The sequence below is a fragment of the Diabrotica undecimpunctata genome, chromosome 2 (assembly GCF_040954645.1).
Source record: "Diabrotica undecimpunctata isolate CICGRU chromosome 2, icDiaUnde3, whole genome shotgun sequence".
Lineage (NCBI taxonomy): Eukaryota > Metazoa > Arthropoda > Insecta > Coleoptera > Chrysomelidae > Diabrotica > Diabrotica undecimpunctata.
In genome coordinates this window covers 78,966,429-78,985,929 of record NC_092804.1, presented here as the reverse complement: position 1 = coordinate 78,985,929, position 19,501 = coordinate 78,966,429, and the positions used below count along the sequence as shown (strand labels likewise).

At 33.6% G+C, this 19,501-nt stretch overlaps 1 protein-coding gene across 3 annotated transcripts in view; it reads left to right on the top strand.

Moving 5' to 3' along the window:
* LOC140434685 (CD63 antigen-like) overlaps window positions 1-19,501 on the top strand; it is a 194,036-nt gene that overhangs the window by 149,309 nt on the left and 25,226 nt on the right. For 2 of the 3 annotated variants that reach the window (XM_072523122.1, XM_072523120.1), the window contains 2 exons: window positions 2,108-2,194; window positions 16,033-16,071. In XM_072523122.1, coding sequence (XP_072379223.1) covers window positions 2,108-2,194; window positions 16,033-16,071 — 126 coding nt within the window. The remainder of the gene's footprint in view (window positions 1-2,107; window positions 2,195-16,032; window positions 16,072-19,501) is intronic. The other variant, XM_072523121.1, reaches the window with a different exon arrangement.

The window sequence follows — 19,501 nt, the reverse complement described above, 5'->3', positions numbered from 1 at the left end:
GTAATGAAGCTAAAAACCTCACAAGCAATATTCAAAGCTATAATTGGAAAATATCTATGTATATATTGGTAACATTGAACATAACATCCATGAACGAAAGAAAGTGGCATATAAAATAATAATGCATCTAAATAAGGTTGAAAAATATACTGAAATTTAAATGTTATCCCAATAGATCAATGAAAAGAGTACTATAGAAATCTGCGGTACAACTCGAACTCAAACCGTCTAGGGAAACGCGAAGAATCTTACAATCGAGAGAGCATTAATTTGAACAATACAGGAATTTAAAAAGCTCTTTTTCGCTTAAAAAATATGAAAACCACGGGAACAGATAAAATATCTGTAAAGCTTTTAAAATACTGAAGCAGCCTACTGAATTTTAGACTCCTACAACTAATAAACATGTATTGGAAGAAACGCAAAATACCTGAAGAGTAAAAGATAGCGGAAATGAGATAGCTGTTTAAGAAACAGAAAGGAAATTGCGTGAACTACCGAAGAATAAGCCTGCCGAACTATGCATATGAACTATATGCACGAGTAGTAGAAGAATACAAAGGACTGAATAAGTACTATTACAAGAAGAACAAAATGGTTTTACAAAAGGCAGATAGTGCGCAGATCGGATTACTTACGTTGACAAAAATTGAGAAGATAAAGAATTCGACTTAGAAACTCATCGCTTTTGTAGACTACCCAAAAGCGCCAAAAAAAATTAACCTAAGGGTTAGGTAAGGTTGTTGCCTATCACCAATTCTTTTCAAATTGTATATTGATGACTTACACCCTAGGGTGAAATAAAAGCTTAAGCACAATCCTACATGCCGATCGCCGATATAGTAATAACGTCTGAGTACAACCTGCAAATGGTCCTCTACACACACTAAGCAAACAATATACATATTAGCTTAACATAAAACTAAAATACTGGAATTGTAGGAAAATCACAACATTAGAAACAATATGTGCATTGATAACATCTCTCTGGAACAACGAATTATTATATAGATTTCGATTTATATTGTGGTTATGACAGAGATATTTACAATAAGTTAACAACTTTCCATATTTTCCAACTTTACAAATAATGTACTGAACCATGAGAAGATCCATAGAAAAACACACGAGAATGGATACAAAGATGAAATAAAATGGCAGTGAAATGGAAAGTTAAATCCTAACAAAAAAAGTTAAAAATACATTTCAGGCTGTCGAGATGAGATTTTTGAGAAGTATTAGAGGATAAAATGGGACTCACCGACTAAAAAATGTACAGATTAGACAAGATTTGAATATATTCACTCTTAATGACAAAATTACAGAATATCGAAACAACTGAAAAGACCATCTAGACAGAATGAATGACGACCGTTCGAAACTGGTATGTAACTACAGACTGAAAGATGAAAAAAATGTTAGACTACCCAGGAAGAGGTGGAGTGAAGGAACGGAATAGACCAGAGGGCCTAACCTAAATTTCAGAACTTGTATTCCATATTTTTTTGAAAACGATTTATGCATTGTAGATCGAAACGTCACACGAAAATAAAAAATGTAGTTTTAATTACAATTAATTGTGTCCTATCTAAAAAATATCTGTAACAATAGTTTATAAATTAAGAAATGTCTGATTATTAAAGCACCCATTTTTTTTTTGATAATCCGTTTTTAGAATTATTTTTTTAATTATGTGGGATATTCCTGTTCCTTGTTTTATGTTGCAATCTTCTATTTATACCATTTTACTTTTTTAAATTTGGGTGACTACTATACGAGAATTGCATTATCTTCCATCTTTTCTAAGTAATTATATTATTATTTTATTTTGTTCTAATAAAATTAGTGGACGTTACTATCTGTCTATAAATAGTTTTATTTGACTGTAATTTACTTTCCTTATATAAGTTAATAATGTTGGATTTTGTGTGTGCGCGCATGTTGTGCGCTGTAGATTTTCTGGATAGTGGACTTCATACATTTTACTATTTATAGAATTTGCATATTTATGCATATTATGCATATTTTATTTTCCATATTCCACAAGTGCACACATTGAATTGAAATGCTGATCTGATTATCTGTAATTACATGTTACTTGCCGTAGGTGTATCAACTCCATCAACTAGTTCTTTATCTACTGCTCCTGCCACTTCTCCAACAACCTCCACTACCTCTCCTTCTAATGTTCAAAGTAAGTAAAGTACTTTTAGAAACTATACTTAACTAAACTACTTAAGAAATAACATTTTAGAATACTAATCGATATAACATCATTAATATTAATAGGAATTTAATAACCAATTTAAATACCATAAAACGTTTTTCTAATGTTAATTCATATGTTAATCATTCACACTCAAAACTGAAATTTGTCTAGATCTAGATCAAAATTTAAATAAGAAAGATTTCAAAATAAATAAACAGCCAATAAATTGGAGTCTGAAAGCCGAAAATTTAATTATTGCTAGTTTTATATTATTTTCTTAAAATGATTATAAAAGTAAAACAACTGTTGAGTAAAAAAACATTTTCTTTATTACTCTAAGATGTTTCATTCGATTCACCAGCTTTGGTCGTTAGTTATTCTTAATTTTCGTAGAGTCATCCACTTTGTTTGTTTCATTTACTTCGGTGTTAATATTCCGCATTTTGTTCATATGTTAAGTTAGGTTAGGCTAGGTTTAATATGAGTAGGCGCTTAACCACCCTTCCACTCGACCTAAGAGGTCTATTGTGGTCTAAGTTAAAGTTGTCCCTTCAGCCCAGCTTTTTTAAAAAGTCTATCGAAGTCGCTCTAGTTGATAATGCTCAAATGTATTGAGCCTTATCCTATCCAACTCTGGGCAATTGCACAGAACTTGTTCCGTTGCCTCATCAGCCTGACAGAATGCCATTTGCACTTTCTGTCAATCCGATTTTGTTCATAAACCCCTTGAGGCGACAGTGTCCAGATAGGAGACCTACAATGATTCTCAGATAATTACTATTCATATCTAGTATATCTTTTAATATCTTTTTCTAAGGTTCACATATAAAAGCCTTCGAATGTTTGAGACCCATTTGTTCGTACCAGTAGTTAAGTTTTATCCGTTGCGCCCAGTCTGATATCGTTCTTTTGGCTGTGCTTCTTGCTATGCCAATGACAGGTTGTGGGCCTATGAGTGTTTCTTTTGTCCCTACATTGGCGGACCTACTGTTTCGTTCTCTTGATTACCAATGTATCCAGGCACCCAGAGTAAAGTTAATTTGTTACTTTTTCCAATCCGGATCAGATTCTGAAGACACTTCCAAACTAATTTGGAGTCAATCCGATTTCATTCAAGTGCCTTTAATGTCACTTGGCTATCATATATAATTTTTACAAATATGTTCGTGCAGTTTCTCGTGATTAATTCCTATAGGAAGATCTCTACAGCATAAATTTCTGATTTGAAGATAGTAACGTAATTACCTCCTAGGTTTTCACTAAGGCTTAGCCTTGGTTTCGCTGAGCTTCAACTCCGTCGATTTTAGAGCCGTCTATATACCAGCAGTGATCTGCCATTATGAGATTCGTTTTGTACTTCCATTCATCCCTTCCTGGAAAGAGGACTTTTCTAAATTATAAGTAGGTTGCATTGAATCAAGTACCATTTCCAACTCTAGGTGATTTTTAATTATCTCTCCAGATTTGATCCCGATATCGTTTTGCCCTACTTTTTGGCATCTTATCCGCCTTCTGTATGCTTCTACCTTCGCCTTCTTCTCCATCCAGATACGTAATGCAGAGAGGTCAAGCATGACCTCCACGGAGGCGGTTGGAGTAGTCAATATCGCTCCTGTTATGATTAAGCATGCTTGTCGTAAAAGCTTATTTAGCTTCTCTTTGTAGTCTTTTGTTGGCATTTAGACCACCATATTAGTACGCCATAGGTAATCATAGATCTGACTACAGTCATATATAGCCAGACTTCTTGGGGGTCGTGGTAATAAAGGAATCCTAATTTCGCTTAAGTAATTCCTTGGAAATCTTGCAATGTGCGGACGAGCATTATCTCGCATCAGACGAAAGTTTTCTCAAACAGGTGGGGCAAATGGCACTAAATGATCTTTCAAACATTGTAGAATATACCTTTCAGCGTTTAAATTGCCCCCTTGAATTATAATAATTTATCACGAGTCTCTAGGGAGACTCCCACATCATCATACCACTTCCACCAAATTAAACTCTGGGAGTAAAACAACATTGGTGACCGTTCACAAGTTCTTTTCCAAATTCTAGGCCACTCATCTGACGAGTATCTGTTAAATCTTGCCGAGTAAACGTTGCCTCCGATGTTCTGCTGTTATTGGAGGTTCCGTAACAGGCATTCTGGACTTTAATCCATATTTATTTAAGCATCTTCGAACGGTATAAATGGAAACTGTGTTTCTATGGATATCATTTAATAATTGAACAAGTACTGGTGCTGATAATGTGCGATCGCGTAAGCTTGCTTAAAAAAAGCGATATTTAACTTGACTTGTGGTTCCCGTCCTGTTTCCGAAATCTTTGTATTGCATCAAACACTGTACTTAGAGAAATTCCTAAAGCCAATGCGATTTAACGAATGCCGCGCCCATCATTGTATAAAGCAACCGCTTGTACTAGTTTTTCTGATGTTATCTTGTTTATTGCAATTTTTGAAAAGGACAAACCAAAAAACAACTAAAAAAAACTTGCAAACACTTAGAATACTAAAATAAACTTAAAATAAGTAAAAGATGTACATCATATTCCTGTCCATTCTTTTTCTTTTACTAGTTCTCTGTCTTTTCATATATCTACCATCCACTCATTAGTTCTAAACTCAGTAAACATTTAAACACAATCCAGCAATTCATCAGAATTCACATTCAGAAAATATATTTTGTTCAGGGTGCTAGATGCTTTAAGCATGAAGGACCTCTATCATCTCTAACTTTGTTGATTAACTCATTCATTCCCCTTTAACCCACTCTCCTTTATTCTTTAGTCTTTTCATTTACTTTTATTCCTGCCAGGTCTCTGAGGATCTCAGCCTTTCCAAATTTTTAAATTTAATCACATATATTATAACTTTAATTCCTTCAGCCGGAAGATTTTCAATTCCTTTTCTCAATCTATTGGACTCACTTATATTAAAATTTTTACGATACAAGCAGTATTAAACAATTTCATCTACATACGAAGTCTTACATTAGCTACAAATATATACTATTTATTTTTCCTTGTCCTAGATGTAAGCAACATAAAAGGACATTTCCATATATTTCAGCTAATTCGTCACAAATTACACCTTTTAGACCACACTCCATACGATAAAGAGTAACATAAGCTGCCTAATGCATACGTCATCCTCTTAAACATGACCTTCAACAACACCAGTAATTTACATCTTTTATATTCAATATTAAATAATTATAGAAAAAATTTTTAAATCCCAACACCTGGATTGCTGTTATCATTTTAACATCATCAAAGTTTTTTAATCTTTTGGCTGTAGTAATATAATGTTTAACTAACACTGTTTCATGGTTCATTGACATTTTGTTTTTGACACCGTTCATAGGTGTCTTATCAATCAGTTGCCAGCTGAAGTCCGTTTGAAGAGGTTTACTCTCCGGACACTGGAACTCACTTAAGCATGGGTGTATGTTACCTGAAGTAAAATCTAATTAAAATATTAAACATCATATAATATTATCAACATCATGTACAATCTTTGGTAACACATTTCATTTTAAAGGGTTTTTACCCAAATATTTTGGTGGCTCAGGCATGGTAACCTGTAAGTATAACCATTTTATTGTTTCTTTAACCTTAGTCAAAATTTTAAACCACGTTTGCTGTAATTAAATGGTTTATACTTATTTTAGGTATTTTAACCTGATGATGGAACAGTTGTTCCGAAAACGTTCGTGCTTTTAATGTTGCCCTTTTAAGGGCTTTTATAAAATAAAATATACCCACATACAAAGACTAACCTCTTTTGTTATACGTGGTATACAGCCAGCTACAGGAATTATTTTCCTTGTGGATTTTTTTTTTTAAATCTATCTCATTTGCCTCTTGTAATTTGATTATACGAGTATATTTACACACACACACGCAGTGATCAACCCTGCCCCTAGGAACATGTGTATACCAATGTAAGAATGGGATCCACATGTCCGAAGATCAAACCGGTCACACCTCGCTAGTCGAAGTGGTACCTATCTGACCCCCAGGCTTTTCCACCACCCCAGGCTTTTAAGATGCCCTGGACATCCTCGGTTTTTAGTGAATGTGGTTATGCCACCTAACTGTAGGGGTAGCCACATCTAGGCTTTTCTCCCTATTTACTTTACTGACTCAATTGATTTTACTCTAGCTTTACGTCGGAACTTGAGTCCCTAAAAAAAGAAAAAAGAGCGTGTGTTCCGACCATAGAGCCATCAGCCTGAGCTGATGACTCTATGTCCGGAAAAGAGTGTGTGCTCGGTCACTCAGCCGCCGATTTGGCAAAATAAATTTTGTTCTCCTCGCCGGCTGAGCACCCGAGAGGGGTCCGGCCACCAAGCCCATGCATGCCGCACATGACCTCAGTGCTCGGATTTCGCGAGTAGATCTTTCATTTCGATCTGCCTTAAGGGCCTAGTCCGCGGAGCGGTATATAGAATTCTATATTTGCTATATAAGGTAAATTTACGTTAAACGGTTTAATGAAAAGTATGAATGTATCAATATGAATTTACGTTATTTAATCAGAAAACACATTTTTTTTTTTTTTTGTGGACTTCCTTGTGGCGTCGGGACTATAAAATGCCTGTGCAACAATTCTTTCCTTTTTTCCTTAATCCTATTTGTGTGCGTGTATTGGGGTGTGCATTCCCAAGTGTATAATGCTCTCACACACCCCGGTGTATATTGGACTTATAATTACCTAAAAACCTAAAAACCTAAAAAAGAAAAGCGTACCCTCTCGCCAGAGATTTTTATTTGGTGTGTTTTCTGATTGACTGCATTTCTTTGTTCGTTCTTCTTGCAACCATCTCATTCTTTATTTATTCATTCGGGTTCTCCCTATATCGAGCTATCTGTTGTTTTGGTCTTCTGTGTACCGTCCTTGTGTTTTCATTGTAGTTAGTCAGCTCTCTTAACATTCTGCTGGGGTGGTTTCTTAGTCCGTTAAAAATTTCATATGCTCTTTCGTCTAGCGTGCGTAGGATTCTTGTTTGTCCTGAGTCTCTATATACATATCTCAAGGGTACGTACCTTGGTATCTTAAGGGCATCTCTGACTATTTGATTTTGAGTAGTCTGTATCTTTTTCCTGTTTGTTTTACAGGTGTGTCCCCACGCAGCGGATGCATATGTTAGGACTGGCAGGATAATACTATTCGCAACCCTGATTTTGGTTTTAAATCGTAGTTTACTTTTCCTTCCAATAAGTGTTGAGAGCTGACTTTTCAACGCTTTGGCTTTGCGTATTTGCTGATTGATGTGCTCAGTGAACGTTAGCTTCTTATCTAGATGTACCCCTAGATATTTAGCCTGGTTGGTCCAGTCTACTTGGGTGTTTTCGATTGTAATTTCGCGATTTGGTACACTTCTTCTGTGACTAAACATTACAGCCTGTGTTTTATCTGGATTTAGGGCTATTTTCCATTTTATGCACCATCTTTGGAATCTGTTTAGTGCTCTTTGCAGATGATTAGCTGCATGATCCGGGTTTCTCCAGCTAACAGCTATTGCTGTGTCGTCAGCGTAAAGACTCAACAGAGAGCCTGGCTCTTTTGGCGTGTCGGCCGTATAGATGGTGTACAGGTACGGCGACAGCACCGCTCCCTGAGGCACACCCGCCTCCAGGGTCCCGACCTCTGATAGGGTTGCCCCTATTCGAACTCTGAACCTTCTGTTGGCAAGATATGACGCAAGGAGGCATGTCATCGCCTCACTGTAACCAAATTCATTCATTTTATAGATGAGTCCATGGTGCCAGACTCTGTCGAAGGCTTTGCTGACGTCCAGAAAAGCTGTAGCTGTGTACATTTTTTCATTAAATCCTTTGGTGATGAATTCTGTAAGTCGTAGTACCTGTAATTCACAGGAGTGTTCGCTTCTACGAGTATATTTATTGCACAACTCCATAAATTAATCTTTATCCGTTTCATTAATAATTCTTTTCATCTCAGTTTTCATCTGTTTGTTCAAAATTGGATCCTGTATTTTCTTCTTCCCTTGAATATTCCAATTTTTCACAACGTGCCAGGTACATAAAACCTTTTTGGTTGGTTGCCCTTAATCTTCGCCCATGCATTATAATATTTTCCATCATCATCACTCATAAAATGTATCGCATGAATTCCGGTCTGCATTCTATTCTTGAGGGCACCTAAAAGTTTTTGAAAATTATTTTTACTTACCAGTCATAAATTTTCACTACTCATATAATACATACCTAAAAAAACCTCTTGAACTAGTTGGTCCAATCTGTTTGACAGTAAGAACGCAACTGGAAATCCTGTATTCCTGTCATCTTTAATAAGCACCACTGTTAAAACCATTCCCCTCTTGTTTGTGCCGTGTGTACCATCCATACAAATTATGCTAGGGAATTCTCTTAATTTATTTTCCATTACAGAATTCATAAATCCTAAGGCAAAATCTTCTTTTTTAAGTACATCATGTTGTTCTCCTAATAAAAATAAAACACCAAATTTATAGTTTACCCAAAATTTATAGTTTAGAGATAATTAAAGATAAATTAATGGTAAGAGACTGAAATTTTATTGTATATTTTAATTGGTAATCATTACTCCTATTTTTTGAGTTGAATTGAGTTCTTATTTAAAAAAGATAACTTAAAACCTCAAAAATTTGAGTGTCCTAGTATAGTACTGAGCCCATGATATGTTAGAACATGTGATTTGTGGAAAAGGTATAGAAGGACTCTAAGATGAAAACAAAAATAAAGAATACAAAAGAACCTTCAACAACAGACTATAAAATAAAGCAAGGCATGAAAACATAAATGAGGAATGGGGAACTGTAAAATGCCATAAGATATGCATCCAAAGAAGTAATAGGCATGGAGAAAAAACAAAGAAGTGAATGGTTTGACTAAGAATATAAATTATTAACTGAAAGAAAAAACAGAGCACGTAAAGGGAACCAGCGGCAACGTGGGAAGAGATAAGTAGAAGCAGAAGATACTTTAAGAAGATAGAAAGAGTAAATTTACGAGGAACGATAATTAATGAGTATGCAGACAACTAGCTTTTGCCAATGATGTTAACATAATAGTAAGAATAATATAAAATATTATAGAGGAACTTAATCAGATAGAACAAACTGCATGGACAAGTAAACTGAAAACCAATCAAGCTAAAATAAAATACATGTAGCAGCAAAACAGCAGGTAATTAGTGATTACAACACCTAACTATAGGAGAGTATAGCACTGAAGTGTAAAAAACTTTATATAGGATAACTAGTTATATGCAATACTAGTGTTAACAAATAATTGGGTAAAAGAATATCCATAGCCAATAAGAGGTACCATGGCTTAATTAAACAACAAAGGTCAGGTAATAATACAAGAAAAAACTAAGTGCCAAATATATAAAACCTTAATAAGATAAGTTATTCACATATGTATCTGAAACATGCACACTTACTAAAAGTGAAGAAAGCCAATAGGCTAATTCTGAAAGACAAATCTTAAGCCACATATATAAACCAGTAACAGAAAATTGTATGTGCATAAGAAGATATACATTTTAACTATAAAGGGAATACCATGATCTGGATATTATAACATTCATACAAATAGGACAACTTCAGTATAAGGGAAGTGTAGAATGGATGAAAGAAGATGTAATCCTTTCCAAAATAAACAAATAATTCCAGTTGGAAATAAAACAAAAGGAAGATTAGATATAAGGAACAAATAAAGCAAGACATAAAAACTTTAAAAATCAAAAACTGGAAGAGCAAAGTGTGAAATAGATCAGAATGGAGAAGTGTTCTTAAACATACTAAGACCCAAAAAGGGTTGTCTAGTAAAATTAAAAACTAGTAAATTTGCCCCATAAATCAGCACCTCCATAACAAAATCAGCTTTAATGTAAAAACCAGTAACTACAATCTTAGGAGATATATTATTTAAAAATGTATATTGAATGTTTCATAAAAAGGGATGAATGTTGTTGATTCTGTTAAGAGTAAGGTTTGTTACATGAGTCACGTGATAACAATTCACACAAGGTAAATTGGAATAGGATTAATTATAATTGTAGTAGGGATAAAAAAATGATTGGTCTTTACCTTCTTTCTTGAATAAGAAAGCGTAATATTCTTGTTAGCATGATATTCCTGAACTTTTAAAGCCGTTGCTACCATATCATTTTGATCTCGTTTCTTATATGTATTATACTTCCTGGACAAATTTGAGAGATCTTTACTTGTTAATAGGGCAAGTCTTTCTAGTTTTGGTGTTTCCAATTTTCTTGAATCTTCTAAAATTCTGCTAGATGGCTCCCCAAATGTTAACTTCTCTACAATCATTTTTTCATCTGCTTTTGACAGATGCATGGTTCTTAATTCCTCTTTATGTCCAGCTTGTGTTTTCCAATAACTGACTAAAACTTGTCCTTGATGTCTCAGTTTGCAAATCAGCCTGGAGGGACACACTCCTTTAATTTTAATTGATCCACCAGATTTCTCTGTCCTAATTTTATAGTTAGGCTTATATCATAAATATAGATTAGTATAAGTTTTAATTATTTGAAGTACCAAAGTACTGGACCTACCATTCAAGTTACTTCTGTTACAATCATAGTATAATATCTTATACTCCTTTTTTTTAACTGCTCTATATTTAGCATAACTTGTCTCAAATTTCTGCATGTCTTTCCATGTCTCATATTCTTGTAAACTAAAAAATTCAAAAGTTATTAATTCAATAATCACCTGGTGGTTCTCATTTAGATGTTTTCGTAAGTTCTCATGGCTTTTGAAATTAGTTTCTTGTTCACATAAGTGACAAATAATGTGATTAATTTTCTGATTCGGCACATTTATTTTATGTATTCTTTTGATATGACGATTTCGTAATTCCATATTTTTAAATATTTTGTTGCAAAGATGGCAGGCTTCTGAGTTAATCACAGCTTGTTGAAGTAGATGGATAGACAGAATCCATAATCATCAGAATCCATAACAGATTTTTAAAACAATTTAACAGATTTTTAAAAATTAATGAGAAAAATTTAAATTAAAATTTTCTGTTTGCTTGCTTATTGGCAAACTGGTATAAAACCGCCTTATCATAAATGTTTAAGCATGGACGTATAAACACAGAATAACAGTTAACAGTCTGTGTTTATACGTCAATGTGTTTAAACGCCAAACAGAGAGATACATAACCTGAAAAATTCAAAATCAGATGAATATGCCGACCAATCCACCGCATAGACACCCCTTATGCTGTGACCATTCACAGCAAACGTAGGTTGCAGTGTATAGTAATCGTATCTCCGTCAATATGTTAAAATGTAAAATAACAAATGTTATACCTGTTTCTGAAAGACTAATAATAATCGAACTGAATACTACTCCAGTCAAATTAAATGTTTTACAAGTGTATGCCCCAACCATGCGATAAACCAGAAGAAGAGGTACAGCAATACTATGAGTTGTTGATAAATTCACTTAAAAAAATTAAAAAAGGAAATATAACTATTATTATGGGTGACTTGAATGCAAAAATTGGTAAAGGAAAAAGCGGTGAATTAATTGGTGATTTTGGTCTAGGGAAGAGAAATGAAAGGGGAGAAAGATTAAAACTAGTTGTTGAGGAAGAAGCATTTGCAATACTAAATACGTTCTTCAAACTACCAACAAGATGTTTGTATACTTGGCTCTCCGCAAGATCAACCAGGAAACATAATAAAGAATCGAATTCATTACATAATGGTGAACAAGAGATTTCGTAATGAATGCCTATAAATTAAAAGTTACCCCGGTGCTGACGTATCGTCAGATCATATATCTGTTATTGGTAAATTTAGGTTTAGATTTAAAAAGGTTACAAAAAAGAATAGTAACAAAAAATCTGATATGAGACTAAAAGATAAGGAAACAAAAGAGACAGTCACACGGATTCTTTCAGAAAAGCTAAGTTGCATGGAGGAATCAAATGATCCAGAAGAATCACTCCAGAATATGTGAAACCCTTAACAAGATCAGAGAAGAACATCTAATAGAAAATAAAGAGAAGAGGAAAATTTGGATGAATGACAATAAACTGCAACTTTTGGAAGAAAGAAGAAAATCAAAGAATAACAAAAGAATGTACAAAAATATTCAGAGACAAATAATAACCGAAATACGAAAGGCCAAAGAAAATTGGTTAAAAACCAACCAAAAAAAAAACCAGTGTGAAGAGAGAGAGTTGTTGGAACAAAAATACGATACATTTAATATGCATAAAAAGGTAAAACAAGCAGCTGGTCTTCAAAAATCCAACACATCTAGCAAACTGCCAGTCAACAGGGGAACATCATCACAGATAAAAATCAAGCAATATGCATATGGACCAAATACATACAAGAACTTTTTGATGATAATAGATCCGAACAACCTCCGTCATACATATGTAATGACCACTTACCAATGACATCAGATGTAGTGGAAAAAGCAATATCCACAACTAAAAGATGACAAAGCTCCTGAACCTGACAATGCATATGCTTTACTCATAAAGCTATTTAACACCGACGGTACTCAACGACTAACAAAAATATTGAATGGCATATATTTAAACGGAGTAATACCAAGATCATGGCTTAAGTCAACGTTTATTGCTCTACCAAATAAAACAAAATCCGTATCCTGCAATGATTTCCAGACCATTAGCTTAATGAGCCACATTTTAAAGTTATTTCTAAAAATCATACATCAAAGGATATAATATAGACTATGCGAAGAAATAAATCAGCCGTACACAGTTTGGTTTTCGAAACTCAGTGGGTACGAGAGAGAATGTGAATGCGATATTTATGCATACTACCATAAAGCGTTCGATACAGTAAAGACGACAAGCTGATGGAGATATTAACAAATATTGGAATAAACACCTGTGATCTAAGAAATATTTGCAATCTTTACTGGAATCAAAAATCGTCTATCCGTACAGAAGCAGGATAATCCGATGATATCAAAATCAAACGTGGGGTCCGCCAGGGATGTATACTATCACCCTTGCTGTTCAACATATACTCTGAGGAAATCTTTCAAGAAGCAGTAGAGGATGTTAAAGCCAGAATTCGAATTAACGGAGAATGTATCAATAATATCAGATATGCGGATGACACGGTGGTATTCGCTGACAGTTATGAAGCCCTCCAGCAGTTAATGAATAGAATCACAGAAGTCAGAGTTATGAACTTTCACTGAACATTAAGAAAACAAAATGTATGATGAACTCTAAGAAGGAACAGCGAATTGAAATAATCAGTGTGAATAGAAATAGTAAAAACATATACCTACCTTGGTACAAACATTAATGAAAATTGGGACCATTCCCTAGAAATAAAATGTAGGATAGAGTAAGCAAGAGCTGCATTTCAAAGCTACCTGCAAGAAAATTAAGGCTTTCGAAATGTGGCTTTATCGTCGAATCCTGAAGGTATCCTATACCGACAACGTTACTAATCAATTTATTAAGTCAACCGTTTTATTAAGAATTCAAAAAGGAAAAGAGTTCTTAATCACAATAAAAACAGCCAATATCGAATACCCAGGTCACATCATGAGGAACAGCGAAAGATATCGGTTGCTGCAATTAATTCTACAAGGAAAAGTAGAAGAAAAACGGGGACCAGGAAGGCGAAGGATTGCCTGGCGGAAAAATCTACATACGTGGTTTAACACAATAACCACAAATCTTCTCAAAGCAGAAGTTTGCAAAATATAGATGACAAAATGGTCGCCAACATCCGAAACGGATAGGCACTACACGAAGAAGAAGTAAAAGATTTATTGTTGTTTACGTTTAATAATAGTTTACATTTTTGTCGTCTCCTTTATTATGGTTTTGATCTAATAATTCCAGTGGTCTTTGATATTATGTTTTTCTTCCGTGTTTTGAAATACCTCCTGTAATTTCTTTATAATATCTTGAATATCATTTTGGATACTCTGTTTAGTATTTAGTCTGTGAGTAGATTGTTGGGGTTTTATTCTTTGTCTGTGTCTGAGTTGTATGCCACTAATCAACCAACTATGATCCGAGGGGACATCTGCTTCAGATAGTTAGTTACTTTGATTGGGTTACGGTATCTATTATTAATAGTTATGTAATCGATTTAATTTCATATTTGTGAATGTTTAATGTTATTTATCAAGTATGCTATTTAAAACATTATAAAAAAGTGTTACGATCTGATCTTTAGTATTTATGGGTGACTTCCAAGTGTACATGTGAATCTTGAAATATTTGAAAAATGCATTTGTCACACATTATTCTCTTCTTAGAACTCTATAAAAAGATCTCCTCTTTCATTGCGTTGTCCAAGTTCAAAGTCGTCTACCTTTTTCCACTTTGGAATTTTCACTTCTGTCGTCTGTGGGAGCATAAGGTTGAATTAGTCTGGTTTTGAGCTTAATTGCATCAAGATGACTCTGTCAGATATGTAACTTATAAATTTAATAAAAGTATAGTTCTTTATATACAATGCTCATGATAGTTTATGTTGCCTCATTTATCAGCTCTCGCCCAACATATCTCGTAGTCGCCCAAGCTCGTAAAGACTTCTCACGTCCAATGTAGAATCATGGAATGTAGCTCGAGATAGTTTGTAGGTGTCTGACAAAAATAATTTGAAACAATTAAAGATCATTTATAAGTCTAAGACAATATTACATCTGCTATAAATAGTTATTAAAAACTATTTAAATTTTTATATTCTATATGAATATTTCGTTTTTGTTCAAAAAAAGTTCAGTATTATCTACTCAAGTGGATTCCATCCTAAGTCGTCATCGTCGTTTTGCGGCAATAATGACAATATCGTAGAAAAACCTAAGGTTCTTAAGCCATCGACGTTTATCTCTTGATTATACCACTTGAGTTCTTTTAAATTAATTCTCTAAAATTATTGTCAATAACTTAGGAAACATTTTATTGAGCCTTTCTCAAATGGGAACTTACTGGTTTTTTCATGGAGTTGCAAATTGCCATCAATTTTTTATGGTTTAAATTGATCTGATATATGTAAATTAAAAGATCTAGACAATTTAAGTTTTGTGGCTGTGATATTAACGTTCTACTCTCATAATCCGAAGGTCTAAGCGACTTGTGTGGTGAGCCTATTACGTAATCGTTTGAATTACGACAATCACGTTCGCTTTGCTCTCTCGTTCGTGTAATCTTCTTATTATTTTATAATAAGCTCTTTACCACACTTGCTGTATATTTTTTTAACTACAATATCATTGGTCTACTTTGAGATCCTGATTTTTCCAAATGACATTTCATGCTTTATAATCTACTAAAGTATGTTTACTTGTAGTAGTTCCTTTTGAACTGGATTATGTGCTCTTTACTTCAATTACAATCTGTAACAGAAGATTTAATTTTATTGTTTTAATTTATAGATTTCAACCTACCACGTATACCAAGCAAATAGCTTTCGTTACAATGTGTATTGAGTATATATAAATTTAAAACATATTTTTAAAATATAACCATTTTGAGAATAATTTAAGATAATTGATTTAGAAAAATGTTGAAAGTATTTTTAAATGTTTTTTGCATGCATATCCTAATTATCAATCCAAATAAAATTTAATTAGAAAAATATTGAGAGTATTTTTAAATATTTTTTACACGCATACCCTAAGAATTATCAATCCAATTACAACGTTCCTATTGGTTTATGTTAGTTAATTAAGTCTTTTTTTATTTTTCAAAACAAATTAAAATTAATAGTTATGCAATATTCTTGTAACATTTTTTTCTTCAGTTGCTTTTATTTATTTTAGGTTCAACTACCAATATGCCTCCCGTCTCAAATGATACTCGTAAGTATTTAAGAGTATTTAATAAGCATATTAACAAATTATAAATATTTATTTAACTTATGTTTATAATTAATAGTTATTATTCATCTGTAAAATCGATATAATTTATAATTTTCCCGTTATACCTTGATTTATGAATAGAACAAAAAAATAATATCCAACATCGATCTCAAATGAGACATATTGTTAATAAATAAATCCATTTACATATTTATATGTCATCCGCTTACACCAATAAATCACCTTTTTTTCCCTGGAAGCATTTGACTTATTTTACTTTTTCCATTAACTACTATTATTTTAGAAATCCGCCGGACTTCGGCAAACTTTTTATAAATAGGCTCTTCACCAACATCCGATTGACCTTTTATTTAGCCTTTTTAGACCTTTTATTTGGTACATCCAAGGCTCTTGTATCAAGGTGACATCGAACCCCTTCCATATTAACAGTAAGTTTTGCGGAAGCTGCTTTATTGTGCTGAAGGTTCGCCTAGGACCCTGATAGGGATCATTGAGACTTATTTGTGCCAGAGACAGGGTCTGTGACCGTGGTTGCCTCTGTTCTCGTTTCTTATACATGCTTCTTTATTGGCTCGGAAGATATAGTCTTTTATGTGTTCGTTTTTATATTGTGTCCCCGAGTTTGCCAGCTCTCTGGGCTATCGCTTAAGCTTTTTCATCTGTTGAACAAATCTTATCTTGTTTGACTCACAACTATACTAATAATTTTAGACAGTAATAGACTAGATTAAAAATTTTCTAAACATAAACATATTTTTCGATACCAAATCTCTACAATTCTACAAGGTGTTAATTTTGCTAAGAAATTAATAAAAAACGTAATTAGCTTTTAAATTACTCGTATATTAATGCCAAACCTTATATTCAAAAAAGGAGAATAGGAGTCCAAAAAGGTAAAAATATGCAGTGTGTTAAAGTCCATTAAAAAAGATGTTTGTTCCACCCCGTCGTAATGGGTGGCACTATATATTTGAAAATGTTTTTAGGGTATGGTCCTATCTGCTTTTTAACTTTTACATAAATATTTTTTTTTCGTATCTCCTACGACAAATGAGAAATTGGACTTCCTCGCACTAATGCCGCACCTTGTATATATATATATATATATATATATATATATATATATATATATATATATATATATATATACCTAGAGCTAAATTTAATATTTTACTATTTACAGGAATTAATATTAAACTCAATAGTCTTCCGGGTTGAACCGCGTCGATTATCATTGCGCCGCGCTTTCGACATCCTCTTCGATGTCTTTTCAGGGATTCCGAGGTCTCAGTCTCTCGGGCCCCCAAACACTACCACACTGATCACTAACCAATGTATATATATATATATATATATATATATATATATATATATATATATATGTGTGTTCGGAAAGATTTCCGCGGTTGGTACAATTAAACTTAGAGCTAAGATTAATACTATTATAAAAATTAATATTAAACTCACCAGTCTTCCGGGTTAAACCGCGTCGATATCCATTTTGCCGAGCTTTCGACATCCTCTCTGATGTCTTCTTCAGGGCTTCCGAGGTCTCAGTCTCCCGAGCCCCCAGACACTACTACACTCACTAGTCACTTCTAGGTCACAAAAGAAACACCAATCCCAAGGTTTTCATTACTCTGTCTATCGAAAACCCACACATACCAATCGTTAGTTGCATGCCAACTCTCACACCTTCACAAATTAATTCAGTCATGAATACCCTTGTAACCAGATCAATACGCCTTACCGACGATTCAAGTAGATCCGCTGAGCTTTCTTGTTTAAAACAAGCCCTCATCCAAAACGGTTACCGCGAAAATCACATCAATAGGAGCATCCACAAACATCAATCTCCCACTCAATCTCAATCCAAAGACTCAGACCCTTATCATACGAAAGCTTTTCTTCCTTACATCAAAGGTGTCACTGACAAAATCGACAAAATTCTTAAACCAAGAGGAATAAAAACAATATTTACCCCCAACAAAAACTTTCATCTCTTGTCCGATTAATCAAAGACAATATTCCAAATGAACAGCACGGAGTTTATGAAATTCCTTGTGCAGACTGTCCCCGATCCTATATAGGCCAAACAAATCGTAGAATTCAAAATAGATTTATGAACATTCCATTTCTGTTCGCAATTCCGATTCAATTTCAGCTCTCGGTCAACACCATCTTCATACAGGTCACAAAATTGATTTTGAAAACTCCAGCACCATAGCCCCCATCCGCTTTTATAAACCAAGAATTATCCGAGAAGCCATAGAAATAGAAAAAAGACCAAATTGCCTTAATAAAAGAGATGACGCCATACGGTTACCTTCTACACGAATCAAAATCCCACTGTCGGAAATGTTCGCGCCAACTCTCGCGCCAATCCCCACCCTAACCCCCACCTAGGCAACGTCACCATCGACGGTATAAATGAACCGTCCCCTGGTCCCAGTCGTAGTAGTGAACTAGTGAGTGAACTAGAAGTGACTAGTGAGTGTAGTAGTGTCTGGGGGCTCGGGAGACTGAGACCTCGGAAGCCCTGAAGAAGACATCAGAGAGGATGTCGAAAGCTCGGCAAAATGGATATTGACGCGGTTTAACCCGGAATACTGGTGAGTTTAATATTAATTTTTATAATAGTATTAATCTTAGCTCTAAGTTTAAATATATATACACTAATAAATTTGTAGTGGGGGATAGAATCAATTGTCATCTACAGTCATTTAATTTTTAAAATACCAAACTTTTTGCATATAATCCAAGTAAATATAAAGTATGAGCTGATGCACTTCTGACTTGACATTATGGTTTTTTTTACTATACCCTGTATGTATATATATATATATATATATATATATATATATATATATATATATATATATATATATATGTATATATATATATATATATATATATATATATATATATGTATATATATATATATATATATATATATATATATATATATATATATATATATATATATTAATTAATGGCACTCTATATACATTATATGTAGTATACGTCTCACGTCGTTTGATTTGATGTGTCATATGCTAGTATTAGGCTAGTTGTTTATTTTGTAATCAGTCAGACGCCCTTTTTAAATAAAGCGAATATACCTGTCTATTTATGTGATATGTCGCTATACGTTCAATAATAACGAAGATTATTGGTAGTCTCTTTGTTTGTTTTTTCTATCTAAATATATTCGTTATATTCTCCGCTTTTATTTGCTATGTCGCATGTTTGGATTCGATCAGTTGTTTATTTTGTCCTCAGCCTGAGGCCTTCTGTAAGTCAATAAATCAAAATTTGTCTAATGGTAAATCTATTTTTATCCATAGTGCCCTATGATATCTCCTATGTCGCTATACATTCATTAATAATGTAGATACTGTGTAGTGTC